General features: G+C 40.6%; 1 protein-coding gene across 3 annotated transcripts in view; it reads right to left on the bottom strand.

The window, feature by feature from the left end:
• tasor2 (transcription activation suppressor family member 2) overlaps window positions 1-16,663 on the bottom strand; it is a 31,585-nt gene that overhangs the window by 2,251 nt on the left and 12,671 nt on the right. Inside the window, exons 15-20 of one of the 3 annotated variants that reach the window (XM_026175456.1) lie at window positions 15,494-16,220; window positions 14,872-15,346; window positions 3,627-8,705; window positions 1,571-1,693; window positions 1,339-1,492; window positions 1,137-1,242 (exon numbers count right to left, since the gene is read on the bottom strand). In XM_026175456.1, the coding sequence (XP_026031241.1) occupies window positions 1,137-1,242; window positions 1,339-1,492; window positions 1,571-1,693; window positions 3,627-8,705; window positions 14,872-15,346; window positions 15,494-16,220 (6,664 nt within the window). The remainder of the gene's footprint in view (window positions 1-1,136; window positions 1,243-1,338; window positions 1,493-1,570; window positions 1,694-3,626; window positions 8,706-14,871; window positions 15,347-15,493; window positions 16,221-16,663) is intronic. The other 2 variants (XM_026175457.1, XM_026175458.1) reach the window with 2 other exon arrangements.

Below are 16,663 nucleotides of genomic sequence, written 5' to 3'. Positions count from 1 at the left end.
AAGTAACAGCACAGAGTAACTAATCGTGGCAGCACTGGAACAAGCTCATAGAGATCCATAGAGGTTGGTGTCTACCACACCAGGTAAAACCCCATGTGCAAGCTGTATAAAGACTCCCTTCAGAAAATCCAGCACATAACAGCAAGGTGCAAGATGCTAGCAGGTAGGGCATACATGGGACCAAGTGGTCGGCATAGTATACAGGAATATCTGTGCCAAGTATCAAAAAGGTCAAAGTGGAACATGCCCCCTAGGGTGGTTGAGATTGACCTAGTTAAGAGCCTGTTTGACTTCCAGTCTTTTTAAAGTTGCATTGTGTTGAGTTTGTGAAACATATTTACTGCACAGTTTAAAGCAGTTCTTAATTTTCCTGAATATTGAGGGTTTTTTTTTTGGTGGTTACACCTTAATGTTGTACCAAAAAGTTGATTCTGTTTATCTGGACACAGTGTTTTTATTTATCCAAGTGACTTCTTCTGTCTCAGGTGATTGCAGGTTTTCCCAACCTTATGAACAGTACTTTGCATAATGACTGAAACTAGCCCACTGACTGAAAAATGGGTTGTGAGGTCAGTTTATTGATCATTTTGCCCTGCTGGATGATCAAAGCCCATTGACCAATGATCAAAGACCATTGTAGTAGACCTCCTGCTATTTTAGTTGCGGACCCCTGATGTAGAAGGTGAACACAACAGTGGTCCCAGTAATAATTCGAGAACTCAGTCCATTGACCCCCAAGCTGGGGAAGTTGCTCCAGCAGATTCCAGGAACAACACCCAGGATCTCTGTCCAGAAGAGTACAGTCCTAGGAATAGCAAAGATACTGTGCAGAACCCTCAAGCACCCAGGTCTCTGGTAGAGTCCGTAATTCTATTAGTTCACTGGTTTGTGTTATATTACTAGTACTACTTCTATGTGCCCATTTTTGTTTGTTCTCATGTTTCTTCATTAATTTCATGTTTTATGCCATTTTGTGGTGCATTATTGCATTTTATCTTTTTTTAGAAGGACTATATAAATAAATAATATCTTAAATTTTAAACAAAGAGTGAAAAAGAAAGAAATTCATCTTGTGCAACTGAGATATACCAAACTGGAAAGTTTTATTTAGTTATTCTTTGTGGGCTGGTCCTTACCTTGCATTTTCCTTTAATCGACGGCTGTCTCTGTAATGCAACATCCATTTCCATTTTCCCATTTTGCTTAGCTCTAGCAAGATTTCAGACACCTTTTTCATGTTACCTACAAATTCATTCAAGGTTCAAGCAATTAGTTAAATTAATAATAATGAAAATACTCCAAACACAGAAAACTAGTGCCCAATAAAAGTGCACATACAAAGGCTGAGAGCATCCAGCGCTGTTCTGTCAAACATTATAAAACCACCCTGCATGAAGAGTTCCTGATGTGTGAGATTCAAAACATCATCTGGTTCATCAATTCCAGCAAACTGCACATGCCGTGACTTCTTCAGCTCAAGCAAGTGTGGGACCTGAAAAGCAGAAAGTTGAGTCTTTAATAACTTTTATTTAAGTTTTGTTGTGATTTTTTACACCAATAGAACCATTACCTCACAAATATGCTCAGCAATGTCTTCATTCTTGAGGATGATGATCAAAGATGAAGAACAATCATCACCAGGGAAGAATTCAGATGGCTGTACAGGAGTGTGGCCCTCTGCCTCTAACTGTGCCTATTGAAATAAAATTATTACTCAGTGAGAAGTTATAAAATATATGGCAAGTTTATATTTTATATGTACAAGGGTTATGAAAAACAGCTTAGATCCTTTACTGTCACACCTCAATAATGGCTACTATAAGCACAAGCTTGTGAGAAATAAACAACAATTCATTTTAAGTTGTATAGATATTTTGTTACATTTGAATCTGACCCTTACCTTATGCACTAGAACCACCAGAGGGTTCATTTTGAACCATTTGGCATTTTAAAATCATGTAACTCAGTTACAAACCCCACAATCTCTTATTTCATTACTTTTTCTAAATTGACTTATTCCTCATATAATAAATTTGGGGATTTAAAGAAAAAAAATTACCACCATTCATACCTGGAACCATCAATAGTTATTTACCCAATCAACACAATGTTGATGTTCAAAGAAAACAATGTAATATGCTGCAGTCAACAATCACTGTATGGAGGGTACATACTTTTTGATATGAAGGCATGCGTTTCATAAATCAGAGACAGCTACATGAGATGGCTAGATGAGTACTATATGAGTACTATGGGGAGTACTATGGGGACTATAGTTAGATTAAAGACAAGGTAGGGTAAAACAGTGATGAGATATTAGGCAGAGTGGAGCAGAGTGCATGCATAATGAATGTTTGAGAGGCCGGCAGTTTGATGTTGGTGCAATGGGGAAAACCTTAGCTGAACTGAGTCCAGAGTCTGTGAAAACAAATCCTAGCAAATAAAGAGCAAAATCCAAATTGGATGGGTTTCAGTCCAGAATAGGTAAGGGGCTATATACTGGGGTGGATCAGTGTAGATGCTGAATGAGAGAGAGGAAGATACGGTGAAGAGAAGATATCTGCCTCCGGTCACTATGTTTATTCCCTGATAGGTTGGTGAGTGGTTACAGCTGTTGCTAGGCTAAATTTCTTGCAAAAGACATACAGTGCTACACCAGAAACTCTCAAACTCTTGTGACTGATTTGGCTGTTAGCAGAATGCCAAAGTTGCCTGAAGTCTTCACGGAAGATGTTGACTTGTCAGCAAACATTTGCTAACTAACCACTGAGAAGTACTAAAACTTGAAAAAGTCTGACACAAACAGGAAACCTTAATGCTAAAACCCAAGACATTTCAAAAGGCCCAACTTTTACTTTGAAGGCAACCTGTTTCTGTTGTCTGTTTGCTTCACACTTCACAGTTTCACAACCGTTTAGCAAGTTCCACACATACCACAGGCAACCTGCTACACCAGAAGCATTTGCAAGTGGTTTTGGTTCAGATGTCTTGATGCATGCTCAATCATCCAGGTAAGTAAATCCCACTGGGGTTTAGCAATCAATTTCAGAGCAACAGCCAGCAACCACTTAAAACCAGTCAGGGAATAGTCACCCCCCCGTGACAGGGCTTTATAAGTCATCCCCCAAGTGGTCTGTAAGCCTCTGTGACCGACGTCTTAATGGGTTCTAAAATATGTTTGACCATTATAATCTGTAATGAATGACTCCAAATTATTTCCAATACTAATAAAATATATTTACAAAAAAAGTTCTGTAAGAGAGGATTTCTTTGCCATTGCTGCTACTGTTCCAAGCCAGGTTCAAAACAATCCTTTTGGTGGTTCTGTTTAGTTTAAATGGGTTAGGGTGGTATTCAGCCATAGTCTGAAGGAAATATGTGAAAAACACTGAACATACTAATGGAAATCATATAAACTGATTATACTGAGGGAGTAGGCCCAGTACTTTACACCAACATCTGTCTTGACTATTGTATTCAATATCTATTTCTGACCAATGACTAACTTTTTTCTTGTACCTTTCATATACAAGCATCTTGTGTAATTGAATTTGATCAGACATGTCTGAGATATAGCTTATAAACATTATATGGCTGAGAACACTATTTTAAAAAAAGTGTTTTACCTTGGTTTGTTCAAAGAAGACATCTTCTGACGTTGCTAGCATGTAGAACCTATACTTTGTTCTACAGGACTTCTTCACAACTGAATTTAGATTAGTCCGGAACGTTTTATCCATTTCTTTCTTCATTTGTTCACAGAAGTCAAAATGGTTACTTGGTTCAGTCTTAGTGCAACTCCTTCGGAAGTGTTTGGCTTTAGCTGAGACTTTTTTGAAAGCACAAACATCTTGCATTTTTGCTTCATATAGTCTGGCACATTCCACAGTCACATCAGAAACCCAGTCATGTTCCACAGTGTTATCTTTGCCTTCAGAAAGTTCTCCAGGACAAATCATCTTTTCTTCATTTTTGTCAGTTGCATCCTTCCTGTTGGACAGGTCTACCTTAATTTTTTGTCCAATAAGAGAGGTTCCCAAGTGATCCAGTGAATCCTCTTGCTCGTCTAGATTAGAGAAGTTGATAGTCAAAGGACTAGTGCAAGACAGCCTTATTTTGTCATGACTGTCTTCTTGGTGGGTGGGTCTCCTCTCACTCTTTTTCAAAGCCTGTTTCATTTGTTCTGAGAAAATGAGGGATTCTTGTTCAACTGACGCCTGAGTGAGATCATCTTGAATGCACCTCCGAGAAACTTGTTCCAGAAACGAATAAGATCTCTTCTGACTATTGTTATAGACTGTGCATACAAGTGAGCTTTGAGGCCCCAAGACCAGACTTTTATCTATGTTGTCGCTATTTATTTGATCTATAAATGAAGCTGCTGCACTGGAGGGGTCTTTGAGATCCATCTCAATATTTTTTCTAACAGTTTGCTCAACTTTCTGAGCTAAACCATTTGTTAAGAAACCTTGAATTTCATCAACACGTTTTGAGGAACTTTTTGCAGATTCAAAAGACTCCATAGGTGGTGGCAATGACAGATTCATGTCGAATTTTGAAATATCCTTTCTCTGGTACTGATATGAGGGAAATGAATTTGATCTACTATTACCAACAACTGGAAGCCAAGTAGTTTTGAAGGAAAGTTGACTGGCATCCTGGTTATCATTTAGTCTTTCAGAACATCCTTTAGATTTTGCATTTGTCCTCTTTTCTGAGAGCACAGATGTTGGCTTGCTATATTCCAGTCTAGGGGTTTTAGGTGGGTTGTTTTTGAGAGAATTTTCAATTTGTGTATCTACTAAGAAGTAATCTGCTTGACATTCATCATTCTTCGATGGTTTGACAGCCAAGACAGGACAATGATTGTATGCACGGGATTCCTGATTTACATTCGACTGCAGTGTTGGTTTAGGTCTCTCTTGGTCTAAACTTGGTTTAATGACTTGGAACAACTCGGATGGACAATTTCTGGGGAACTGGCCATCCTGCCCTATCAAGGTTTCTTGTATACCGACTCTTTCAAAATATTCCTGAGGAACCGAGTCAGTTTTCTTTATATTCAACTTGACACCAAGCACTTCTTCCAATTTACTTTTAAAAGGTGATACAAGTAAGTTATCTGATGATTCTATGTGCAGATCCTGTGAGGTAGAAGATGACACAAGAGCTGACTTTTCATTGCCTATTTTCTTATCCTTAAAGTCAACTGTAGGTTGGTCAAAGGCTAAAGAACTTGGGGTACATTTGCTACTAGGTTCAGGGGATTGAGCAACAGATTCTTTCATTTTAGGTGTTTCGATCTGACAGGACTTGTCAATGTGGTTTGATTTGGACAGGAATTTGTCTATACTTTGCAGAACTCTTAGAGTCCTTGCTTCAAGATCAGGATGGAGAATCTGGTGAAGGCTGGAATCAGTCTTAACAATGGAACTGTGACAAAGTTTTTTCTCACAAGGCAGCTCACCATTTACAGGTGCTGAGCTTGTGTTGAGGCATTCACGATTCAAGTTTTTGCCAGTTATACTACTACTTAATGCAGAATTGCTTTTGCCTGGGCTAGAACAAGATGGGTACTCATATGGTTTTTCATCTATAGTTGGAGTAGGGCATCGGTCATCTGACTCCATACCAAAGTCTACTGGCCCGTAACTTTCATTTATATCAAGAAGTAACATTTTGCAAGGTTCTTCTTTTTGACTACATGCTTGAGATGTACTACATATCTCACTGGTCAGTGCAGCTTTAGAGTAGCTAGAGTCACTGATGAATGGAATTTCTTCCTGGCCTTGTACCACTTCTCCAGACTTGCCTTGGGGGTGTGAGCCATGTAGATGTACACTAATCTTTTCTGAGGAATCTATTCCAATAAGAGGAATTTCAACACCACTGCAATTTTTATCCAATCTCTCATTTGTTTTGCACTCTGCTCTGAGATCCATTTCTTTAGTGAATGTAACTTGTGCCTCAAATATTTTTGGAACTTCAGACAGAAGTGACTGAGGCTGGCATTGAAATTGTTCTTTGCCAGTTGCATTATCAACTTTTGCCAGTACTGCATCCTTTCCTGAGGCATCCATTCCAATACAAGGAATTTCATCCTCAGTGCAACGTTTGTCCAGTCTATCATTTTTTTTGTCTCTTCCAACATCTGTTTTTTCTGCAAATGCCATGTTTGCCTCACACATTTTTGGAATCTTCCACCGGAGTTGGCGTTGAAATGTTGCTGTGTTATCCTTTACCTGTACTATAAGTTCTTCTGATCTATCTAGTCCAATAAAAGGAATTTCAACCCCAGTGCAACTTTTGGTCAATCCCTCATTTGTTCTGAGGTCTGTTTCCTTAGTAGATGCCACTTGTGCCTCACATATTTTTCGAACCTCACAAGGAGGTGAATGAACCTCGTGTTGAAATTGTTGTTTGAGATCCTTAACTTCCTCTGTTGACACAGTTTCCTGATCTTCATGATCATTGTTACTTTGACCAAATGTGTTTTTGTGAATTGCACTGTCATCCTTTACTTGTACTGTTACCCTTTCTGAAGGGTCTCTTCCAGTAAAAGGAATATCAATAGCAATGGAACTTTTGTCTAGTTCCTCATTTGTTTCATTAGTCCTAAAATCTGCTTCTTCAGTAAATGCCACTTGTGCCTCACATAATTTTGGAGACTCACATTTGGGTAAATGAGGCTGGTGCTGAAACTGCTCTTTGTCATTCTTTACTACGTCCTCTGTTGACATCGTTTCCTGGTCTTCACAATCCCTGTTACTTTGACCAAATGTTATTTTGCTTATTGCACTGTCATCATTAACCTGTACTCCAACCTTTTCTGACGCATGTATTCCAATAAAATAATTTTTAATTCCAGTGCAACCTTTACCCAATCCCTCATTTTCTTTGTTTGTTATGAATTCTTCTTCTGTGAGGCTTTCTTCCTTAGTAAATGCCACTTCTGTCTCACATCGTTTTGGAAACTTACACTGGGGTGAATGAGGCTGAGGTTCAAATGTTTTTTGTAAGTTTTCATCCACTGGCCCTACCTTTTCTAAATGATCTATTTCAGTAAAAGGACTTTCATCTGAGATGCAGCTTTTGTTCCATCCCTCATTTGTTTCATCTGTCCTGAAATCTGTTTCTTCAGTAAATGCCACTTTTACCTCACTTGCGTTTGGAACCTCACACAGAGGTGAATGAACCTGGTGTTGAAATTGCTCTTCCTCATCCTTTACCTCTTCCTCTGTTGACTTAGTTTTCTGATCTTCATGATCATTGTTACTTTGACCAAATGTGTTTTTGTGACTTGCACTGTCATCCTTTACCAGTACTATAACCTTTTCTGAAGGGTTCATTCCAGTAAAAGGACTTTCAAATGCAATGCAACCTTTGTTCAGACCCTCATTTGTTTTATTAGTCCTGAAATCTGCTTCTTCAGTAAATGCCACTTGTCCATCAGATGCTTTTGGAGCCTCACACAGCGGTGAATGAACCTGGCACTGAAATTGCTCTTTGTCATCCTTTACCTCTTCCTCTGTTGACTTAATTTTCTGATCTTCTTGATCATTATTACTTTGAACATTGTTGCAGTCTGTTATTTCTTTGTTTTGGCTCTCCATTTCAAAACTGTCTTTTACCAGAGGCATAGGCGAGCTTCCATCAGATACAAGTAATACTGCTGATTGAAATGCCTCATCTCTCAAATAATTTTTTTGGGGGGAGATTTTCTTAGTTGCAGGCTTCCTGTATTTGGATTTAATTCCCAAAGGAGTGTGAGAATTATTTTCTGAAATGAAATAGCCATCTGCCAGTGCAATACCATCTGCACAAAGCATCGGAGGTAAGCCATGGCAGACATTGTTGGTGTTGCTTACTACTGGTGGTTGCTCGTTCATTTCTGCTTGATGATTACTGCGTGTAATGTAGTTGTTGTTTACCAAGTCTGGACCATTACACATTACAGGTAATGGCTGATCAGTCAAATCCTTTCCAGCAGACATGCAGTTTTCTTTCTCATATAGTCCATTTTCTTTAGAGTGACCATATTCTTTCATCACTTTAGCCTTATGCTTTAGGTCACAGGCCAGAAACCCTTTAAAATGTCCGCGATGTTCTTGTGAGACTCCTTTATGCTCCTCCTTTGATAATAGCTTCTCACTTTCTACACAATTTCCATTGCAGGCAATAATATCTGATTTCTTTCCAGAATCATCACCTGCATGACTAACCTTTTGAGATGGCTCTGCATTACCTTCTTGGCTTGGGTGTTCCTTCCTTTCACACATTGCCAGTTTTTTCAATTTGTTTTTTTCATGCTCATCTGTCTGAACCACACCTTCTACTTCCATATTGAGGTCTCCTTTTTCAGGTTTCACAAATGAAAAGGAATCCATTGCACCTTGTTTCACCAAGTCCATCTCTTTAGCTCCTAGATTTTTAGTGCTCTCTTGCATATTTTTCCCCTCTTCACCACATCCAAGTAACACTTGACCAATTCCAAATTGTGCCACAGCAGTGGTGACCTTGACAGATGCACTTTGTGCCACTTTTTGAAGAGGAATGGCTATTCCATCACCTCTAATAGATGGAAAATCAATCTTCTCCAGGCAGATAGTTTTACTGTGAGGACTGGTCTGCTTAGCTTCATGAGGCTTTATGAAATTTTTCACGTCAGTCACAATCGTTTTGGAATGAACCATGTTTTCAGAAGGCTGAAAAAGAAAGAGTTAACAGAAAATATAAACAAATCACACTAAAATATCAATTTAATTCATGCAATATGTTAATTGAACATTTCAGACTGAGTGGTTTGTATTTAATGTCAAAACATTTTATACAAAACAGCAGATAGGGCTGGGCCATATTATACCGTTCACGGTAATACCAGTATAATGTTAGGCAACGATAGGAAAATGAAATATCGCGATAGAATATGAGTACAACGCGCATAGGCAGTGCCTTTGTTTTCATACGCACATGGCCGATTGTTGAGTGAAACAGATGAACCAGAATTGGTTTGTAAAAATGGTGCAACTTCAGCGATGTGGAACTGGTTTGATGTTTGTCCGTCAGATACACGACAAAGCACATTTTTTTGCAGAACATGCAAGCGGCCGTCGTTATTGTCGTATTTGTCGGACTAAGATGCTCTTAAATCTGGGAGTAATCTGGGTCCTAAACTCCGTATGCTTCAGGTCAAACAAACACTGCAGCATCACTGAGAGTTAAAAACTGTCTAAATTCTTTCATCTTTAATAAAACGATCAGCATTGCTGCTATACCAGGTGTAACTATGAAGTTTAACTTCCAGGCATCCATGAAAACAAAATTTATTACATTTAACCAGAGGCGGAGCCAGACATTTGAAACACCTGGGGCTTAGCCCAAAAGGGTAGTATGCATGTGGGATTTTTTTTACTTTTTTTTTTGGGGGGGGGGGGGGGGGGGGGGGGGGGGGGGGGGGGGGGGGGGGGGGTAGAAATGACTGAAAGATTAATAGGCTCTGTTTTGAGTTTTGTTCAAAGAAAGAATGACTTCATATAGGGAAAAATATATATCACATGTGCAGGACACCTTAAACTAGTTTTTTAATTAAGCAGCAAGGCAGAACAAGGTCAGGGCTGTATCAAGACACGAGGACTAAACCCCAATTCAACCAGACCCAGAACTGATCCAGAATTAAAACAGGACTACAACAGTTCAAAATCAGGACTACTTGGGATTTAACCAAGACAGAACCACAATCAGAACTAGATGAAAGTAGCACTAAAAATCATCATATACAGTGGGGCAAAAAAGTATTTAGTCAGCCACCGATTGTGCAAGTTCCCCCACTTAAAATGATGACAGAGGTCAGTAATTTGCACCAGAGGTACACTTCAACTGTGAGAGACAGAATATGAAAAAAGAATCCATGAATTCACATGGTAGGATTTGTAAAGAATTTATTCGTAAATCAGGGTGGAAAATAAGTATTTGGTCACCTCAAACAAGGAAAATCTCTGGCTCTCACAGACCTGTAACGTCTTCTGTAAGAAGCTTTTCTGTCCCCCACTCGTTACCTGTATGAATGGCACCTGTTTGAACTCATCATCTGTATAAAAGACACCTGTCCACAGCCTCAAACAGTCAGACTCCAAACTCCGCCATGGCCAAGACCAAAGAGCTTTCGAAGGACACCAGGAAAAGTATTGTAGACCTGCACCAGACTGGGAAGAGTGAATCTACAATAGGCAAGCAGCTTGGTGTGAAAAAATCAACTGTGGGAGCAATCATCAGAAAATGGAAGACATACAAGACCACTGATAATCTCCCTCGATCTGGGGCTCCACGCAAGATCTCATCCCGTGGGGTCAAAATGATCATGAGAACGGTGAGCAAAGATCCCAGAACCACACGGGGGGACCTGGTGAATGACCTGCAGAGAGCTAGGACCAAAGTAACAAAGGTCACCATCAGTAACACACTACAACGGCAGGGAATCAAATCCCGCAGTGCCAGACGTGTTCCGCTGCTGAAGCCAGTGCATGTCCAGGCCCGTCTGAAGTTTGCCAGAGAGCACATGGATGATACAGCAGAGGATTGGGAGAATGTCATGTGGTCAGATGAAACCAAAGTAGAACTTTTTGGTATAAACTCAACTCGTCGTGTTTGGAGGAAGAAGAATACTGAGTTGCATCCCAAGAACACCATACCTACTGTGAAGCATGGGGGTGGAAACATCATGCTATGGGGCTGTTTTTCTGCCAAGGGGACAGGACGACTGACCCGTGTTAAGGACAGAATGAATGGGGCCATGTATCGTGAGATTTTGAGCCAAAACCTCCTTCCATCAGTGAGAACTTTGAAGATGAAACGAGGCTGGGTCTTCCAACATGACAATGATCCAAAACACACCGCCCGGGCAACAAAGGAGTGGCTCTGTAAGAAGCATTTGAAAGTCCTGGAGTGGCCTAGCCAGTCTCCAGACCTCAACCCCATAGAAAATCTGTGGCGGGAGTTGAAAGTCCGTGTTGCTCGGCGACAGCCCCAAAACATCACTGCTCTCGAGAAGATCTGCATGGAGGAATGGGCCAAAATACCAGCTACTGTGTGTGCAAACCTGGTAAAGACCTATAGTAAACGTTTGACCTCTGTTATTGCCAACAAAGGTTATGTTACAAAGTATTGAGTTGTATTTTTGTCATTGACCAAATACTTATTTTCCACCCTGATTTACGAATAAATTCTTTACAAATCCTACCATGTGAATTCATGGATTTTTTATTCACATTCTGTCTCTCACAGTTGAAGTGTACCTCTGGTGCAAATTACTGACCTCTGTCATCATTTTAGGTGGGGGAACTTGCACAATCGGTGGCTGACTAAATACTTTTTTGCCCCACTGTACCTGCACTACACTTGTTTTTTTTAATTCTACCAAAGTACACTATTTAGATTGAGAAAAGTTTATATAATTATTTAGCCTTGTTGTGCAAACAAGCCTGCATAACTTAATAAATATAGAATTTGAAAAATAACAAACCTAAAAAGAAACACTAGGTACGAGATACATGAGTACCTATGATACGGTGATACTTTTGGTAAACGACCATTTGACTAACATGTCTGTCTCACCTGCTCTTGTTCCATCTCTTGTCCTGTGGAGGTGGCATGGCACAACACAGAAGAGCCACCTCCACAGGACAAGACTCAGCAGTCCATCTGCATCTTAAGGATAAAGGACACTCTTTCGAGGATGCCAATGTTCACATTTTGGACAGAGAGGACAGATGGTTTGAAAGAGGAGTGAAAGAAGCCATCTATGTCCACTGTGAGCGACCATCTTTGAACAGAGGCGGGGGTTTACGACACCAACTCTCTGCCATCTATAATCCAGTTTTGAGATCCCTTCCCAGACGCCTTAACGCCCACTCACATCCTGGGCCATCTGACCTCAGGAATTCTCATGATAAGGTGGGGCCAGGTTTCACAATGAACACACCCGAAACTCTGGCTGATTGGGACCCACACCCAGGAATAGAGCAGCTGCCAGAGAATTCAACATTAATGAATCAATGGTACAGAAGTGGAGGAAGCAAGAAGAATGAGTTTACCGTATTTTCACGACCATAAGGCGCACTTAAAAGTCTTAGATTTTCTTCAAAAAGTACGGCGTGCCCTATAGCGCAGTGCGCCCTGTGTGTTGTAAGGAGGACGTAGTAGAGAACACCATGAGAACGCTAAAGGGTGAAGTGTGGGCGTTGATCGTATATACCGGACAATCGCACATACCTGTATAAAAGGACAGGTATGTGCATTATGTGGAACATCGTTGTTTTAACAACCCTGAAAATGGCAAAGAGACACGCTTATGAAGCACAGTTTAAACTGAAGGCCATCAGCTATGCGGAGGAACATGGAAATCGAGCAGCGGCGAGAGAATTTAAGATTAACGAATAGATGGTTTGCAAATGGAGGAAGCTAGAAAACAAGCTCCGGCAGGTCAAGAAAACGCAGCTGAGTTTCCGCGGACATAAGGCGAGGTGGCCCGAGTTGGAGGAAAGACTCGAGCGGTGGATCATCGAGCAAAGAACGAGCGGGAGAAGCGTTTCGACGGTCACCATTCGGCTAAAAGCAGTTTCACTAGCTGAAGAGATGAACATTGAACATTTCCAAGGAGGTCCGTCTTGGTGCTTTCGTTTTATGAAACGGTGCCATTTTTCCATCCGGACCAGGACTACGGTAGCGCAGCAACTTCCAGCAGATTATAAGGAAAAGCTGGCCATCTTCCGCTCCTACTGCAGCAAACACATCGGCGACAAAAACATCCAGCCCAGCCACATCACAAACATGGACGAGGTCCCGCTCACTTTTGACATCCCGGTGAGTCACACTGTGGAGAAGAAGGGGACCAGCACGGTAGCGATACGCACAACGGGGTATGAAAAGTCTTCTTTTACTGTTGTGCTTGGCTGCCATGCTAATGGACAGAACCTGCCGCCTATGGTGATTTTTAAGCGAAAGACTTTGCCTAAAGAGAAGTTTCCAGCAGGAATCATCATTAAGGCAAATGAAAAGGGCTGGATGGATGAGGAAATGATGAAAGAGTGGCTGAGGGAGGTGTATGTAAGGAGACCAGGTGGTTTTTTCCACGCATCACCATCGCTCTTAATCTGTGGCTCTATGCGTGCCCATCTCACAGCCGATGTGAAAAAACTAGTGAAACAAATTAACTGTGAGCTTGCTGTCATTCCGGGAGGCCTGACAAAGGAACTCCAACCGCTGGACATCGGTGTGAACCGCCCGTTCAAAGTAAGGCTGCGAGCGGCCTGGGAGCGATGGATGACCGATGGAGACCACAGTTTCACCAAGAGTGGAAGGCAGCGCCGGGCGAGTTACGCCACAATTTGCCAATGGATTGTAGATGCTTGGGCTAACATGTCTGCTGGCACTGTTGTTCGAGCTTTCGCAAAAGCCGGCATCATTTCCGAGGAGCCGCACGGCACGGAAAGTGACTCTGACAGTGAAGAAAGTGAACTTGGCATGTTTGATGGAGATTTAGCGCAGCTGTTCAATTCAGACACAGAGGATGAGGACTTCGATGGGTTTGATTGATGATAAAAATGTGAGTACCAAACTTTGTTTTGCTCCTGCTTTATTTTTAAATATGCACACTTGTATGCTTGTGTGTTGTTGATGATGACGATTACCGGTAATAGAAATGTGAGTAAGGTACCGAACTCAGGTTTGCTCCCGCTTTATTTTTAAATACGCATACGGTACTTGTATGCGCCCTATAATCCAGTGGGCCTTATGTGTGTGTTAAATACAGTAATGGCACACATAACAGACTGCGCCTTTTAGTACAGTGCGTCTTATGGTCGTGAAAATACGGTAATAAAGTTTGATTTATCTGACTGCTTTGTTTCGCTTAATGTGCCTTATAATCCCGTGCACCTTATGGTCCGAAAAATACGTACTGCACACTGCAGTTTAATGTTGCAAAGCACCTCTTTTTAACTTCAGTGGATATTATACATGGTTATGCTCAGGATATGTCAGCCCATTTCTACTGGAAATGCCTTTTGGTTAAACTTTCAGCAAGGAATTTGCATTTGCACTGTTACATTTTTATAAAGCTTTAATGTACATAAAAACCAGCTTCTTGTTTAAGTGAAAATAAATAAAAGGTTGTCTTTTTGCGCTAGTAATGTTGTGGAGTTGTATTTTGTCTCGCATCAATTATATCGTCAGTTATATCGTTATCGCAAATTTTCAAATATATATCGTGATAAATATTTTTGGCCATATCGCCCTGCTCTAACAGCAGATACTGTTAGCCTTTTTCTTTGTTGCTCCAAGGTAAGAGCTGAAATGTCCTTGTTTCGCATCATCCAGGTATTTGAGCTTTATGAGTGTAAAGATATGTGGAAGCTTCCCAAGAGACTGAACACAAATACCACTTCATGATCTATACATTTGGTTGTATTTTGAATTCAGCAACATAGGAGGACAAATTTAGACTAAATGATTAGAGTCTTTCCCAGGCCATCCAAAAGACGTAGACAGATTTATGGCTTTTCTCAACAACAATGCGCCATTTGATGACAAATAGCCTCATAACATTTAGGACACAATTTACTGGCACTGGGCATTAATTAAAATTCTAACAATTAGACTAAATGACTAGTAAGCCTGATACTGATTAGTGACAATAGTGACAATTAATCAGCTAGTTGACTAGTCACACAGATCCCTAATCCAAACATCCTAGCTGTCTAGACCTAAAATTTCTGAGGTGTAGCTGAAACTGGAAAACCATTTAATTTTAAAAGAAATTAATTCATATATTATTCATATTGTATGTTTGAAGTAATAGTAATGTTAGAACCAAACCTGAAATGTACTTGCCTCATGAAGCTCTCCCAGTGGCTTTAAAGAATTCAGTGTTTCACTGGGTTCTTTCTGTTCACTGGAATCAAGCGACCCTTTTTTGTGGATTTGTGGATGTGAAGTGACTGACTGTAGACAGGTGCTGGAATTTTTCAGTGACAAATCCAAAACCACAGAATCTTGATTCAATATGGTGTCATCCTTTTGGCTGAGGTCCAAAGCATTTGACAACAAAGGGTCTGAAGTGTCTGGTACACTTGGGCAAGAAGCAGCAGTGTCTTTATGCTCAAATATAGTTAAGCCAGATACAACTGCACTCGTCATTCCCAATGAATCATTCTCTTCTGAGCAGGAGTACGCAAAATTTGACTCAACGTGAAAAAGGCGTGGTGTTGACCGACTGTAAAACAAGCCTATCCACATGTGGACAATTAGCCGCACCTCTTCATTAGTGTCTTGAATGGAGAAATCCCATGGCCTGTTGAAGATATCAAATTGTACAAAGGTTAGCTACATAACGACATCTGAAGTAAATGTCAGCGCTATCAAAATAAACAAGAATAACTTTTGTCAACATGTTTAACTTTATGCTGACATATTACTGGATAAATAACTGTGTACATACCCATGCAAAGCTCGAACAATAGTTTTGTCTTTTGGATCGCTTGTAAACTTGCTGTCCAGATTAAAGTCATAGTTTTCTTGCCAGTGTCTTGTGATCTTTATACATCCTTCCATATTAACAAAAGTACGGGAGTATCTGAACTTTTGTCTGCAAGCCATGCGCTTTTTCAGATATTCTGGTGTCCTGTCGTATTCACTTCTGTCTTCTTGACCAACAGAGGGCTGTAGTGTTTGAAATCCATACATTGTCTGGTCATGGTGCAGAAGTCTTGAAGAATCACTTACAAGGGATGTACCTGGCAAACCCAATAGTAGAGAGGAAGATGGGGGCAATGAGTAAGCATGTTCTTTAGATACCAAACCAACGAGTTCACCGTTTACTACAAGGTGGCTTGGTGCAGGAGACTCATGTGGCTGAGTGGATCTATCAGCAGGCTGTCTAAGCAGAGCATGAAGAACTGACTCTTGTTCAGCACTGGTAAGGTCTTTTTTAAGGTCAGACTTCTTCAAACTTGTCTCAGGTTTTCTCTCAAATGATGGGTTTGGTTGTGGAGGGGCCTGGTCATTATTGGCACTGAGTGCCAAGTCAGCAAGTAAGTTCAAAGCATCTGCAGGTGAGTAAGCCCTGTTCATTTTTTCAGTCTTCCTGACAGAATTATCGCTAGTACAGTCTTTGTTTTTGAGTTTTTCACTGGCAAAACAAGCTGGAGTTTGAAAGTGCAACCACCCTGTGAAGACAAAACAGAGAAGAAACAAGAGAAACAGCATGAAAATAAAATGTAGCACATTGAAAGCATTTGAAATATACCAGTCTATTATCATTACGAATTTGTCACCAACATATTAAGTATGCCATTGTTTAGAACAAAGGTGTTGGTTTATTTAGCCAATAATGTCAACCCTCTGGAGATTGATAGGGCTAGCAAAAATGCAGCACAAGCAAAAAGGAGCAAAAGCAAACTAGCTGTTTTCACACAATTCCTCAATTAAACGAAGCACAAAGGAGGAAACATTCGCATCAACTGCATTCTCACTACTGTGGTTTATACACTGAGGTGCCCAAGTACAATGTATAAGAGATAAAACACAGGGTGACCACTTCCTAGCTTTAAATTCCCCGTATTATTATATACAGATATCGCATTAGGCACCTGGCAGGTTAAAGATTGTT

This window comes from Astatotilapia calliptera, chromosome 7, assembly GCF_900246225.1.
Source record: "Astatotilapia calliptera chromosome 7, fAstCal1.2, whole genome shotgun sequence".
NCBI classification, from domain to species: domain Eukaryota; kingdom Metazoa; phylum Chordata; class Actinopteri; order Cichliformes; family Cichlidae; genus Astatotilapia; species Astatotilapia calliptera.
This window is presented reverse-complemented; position numbering and strand designations above follow the sequence as displayed.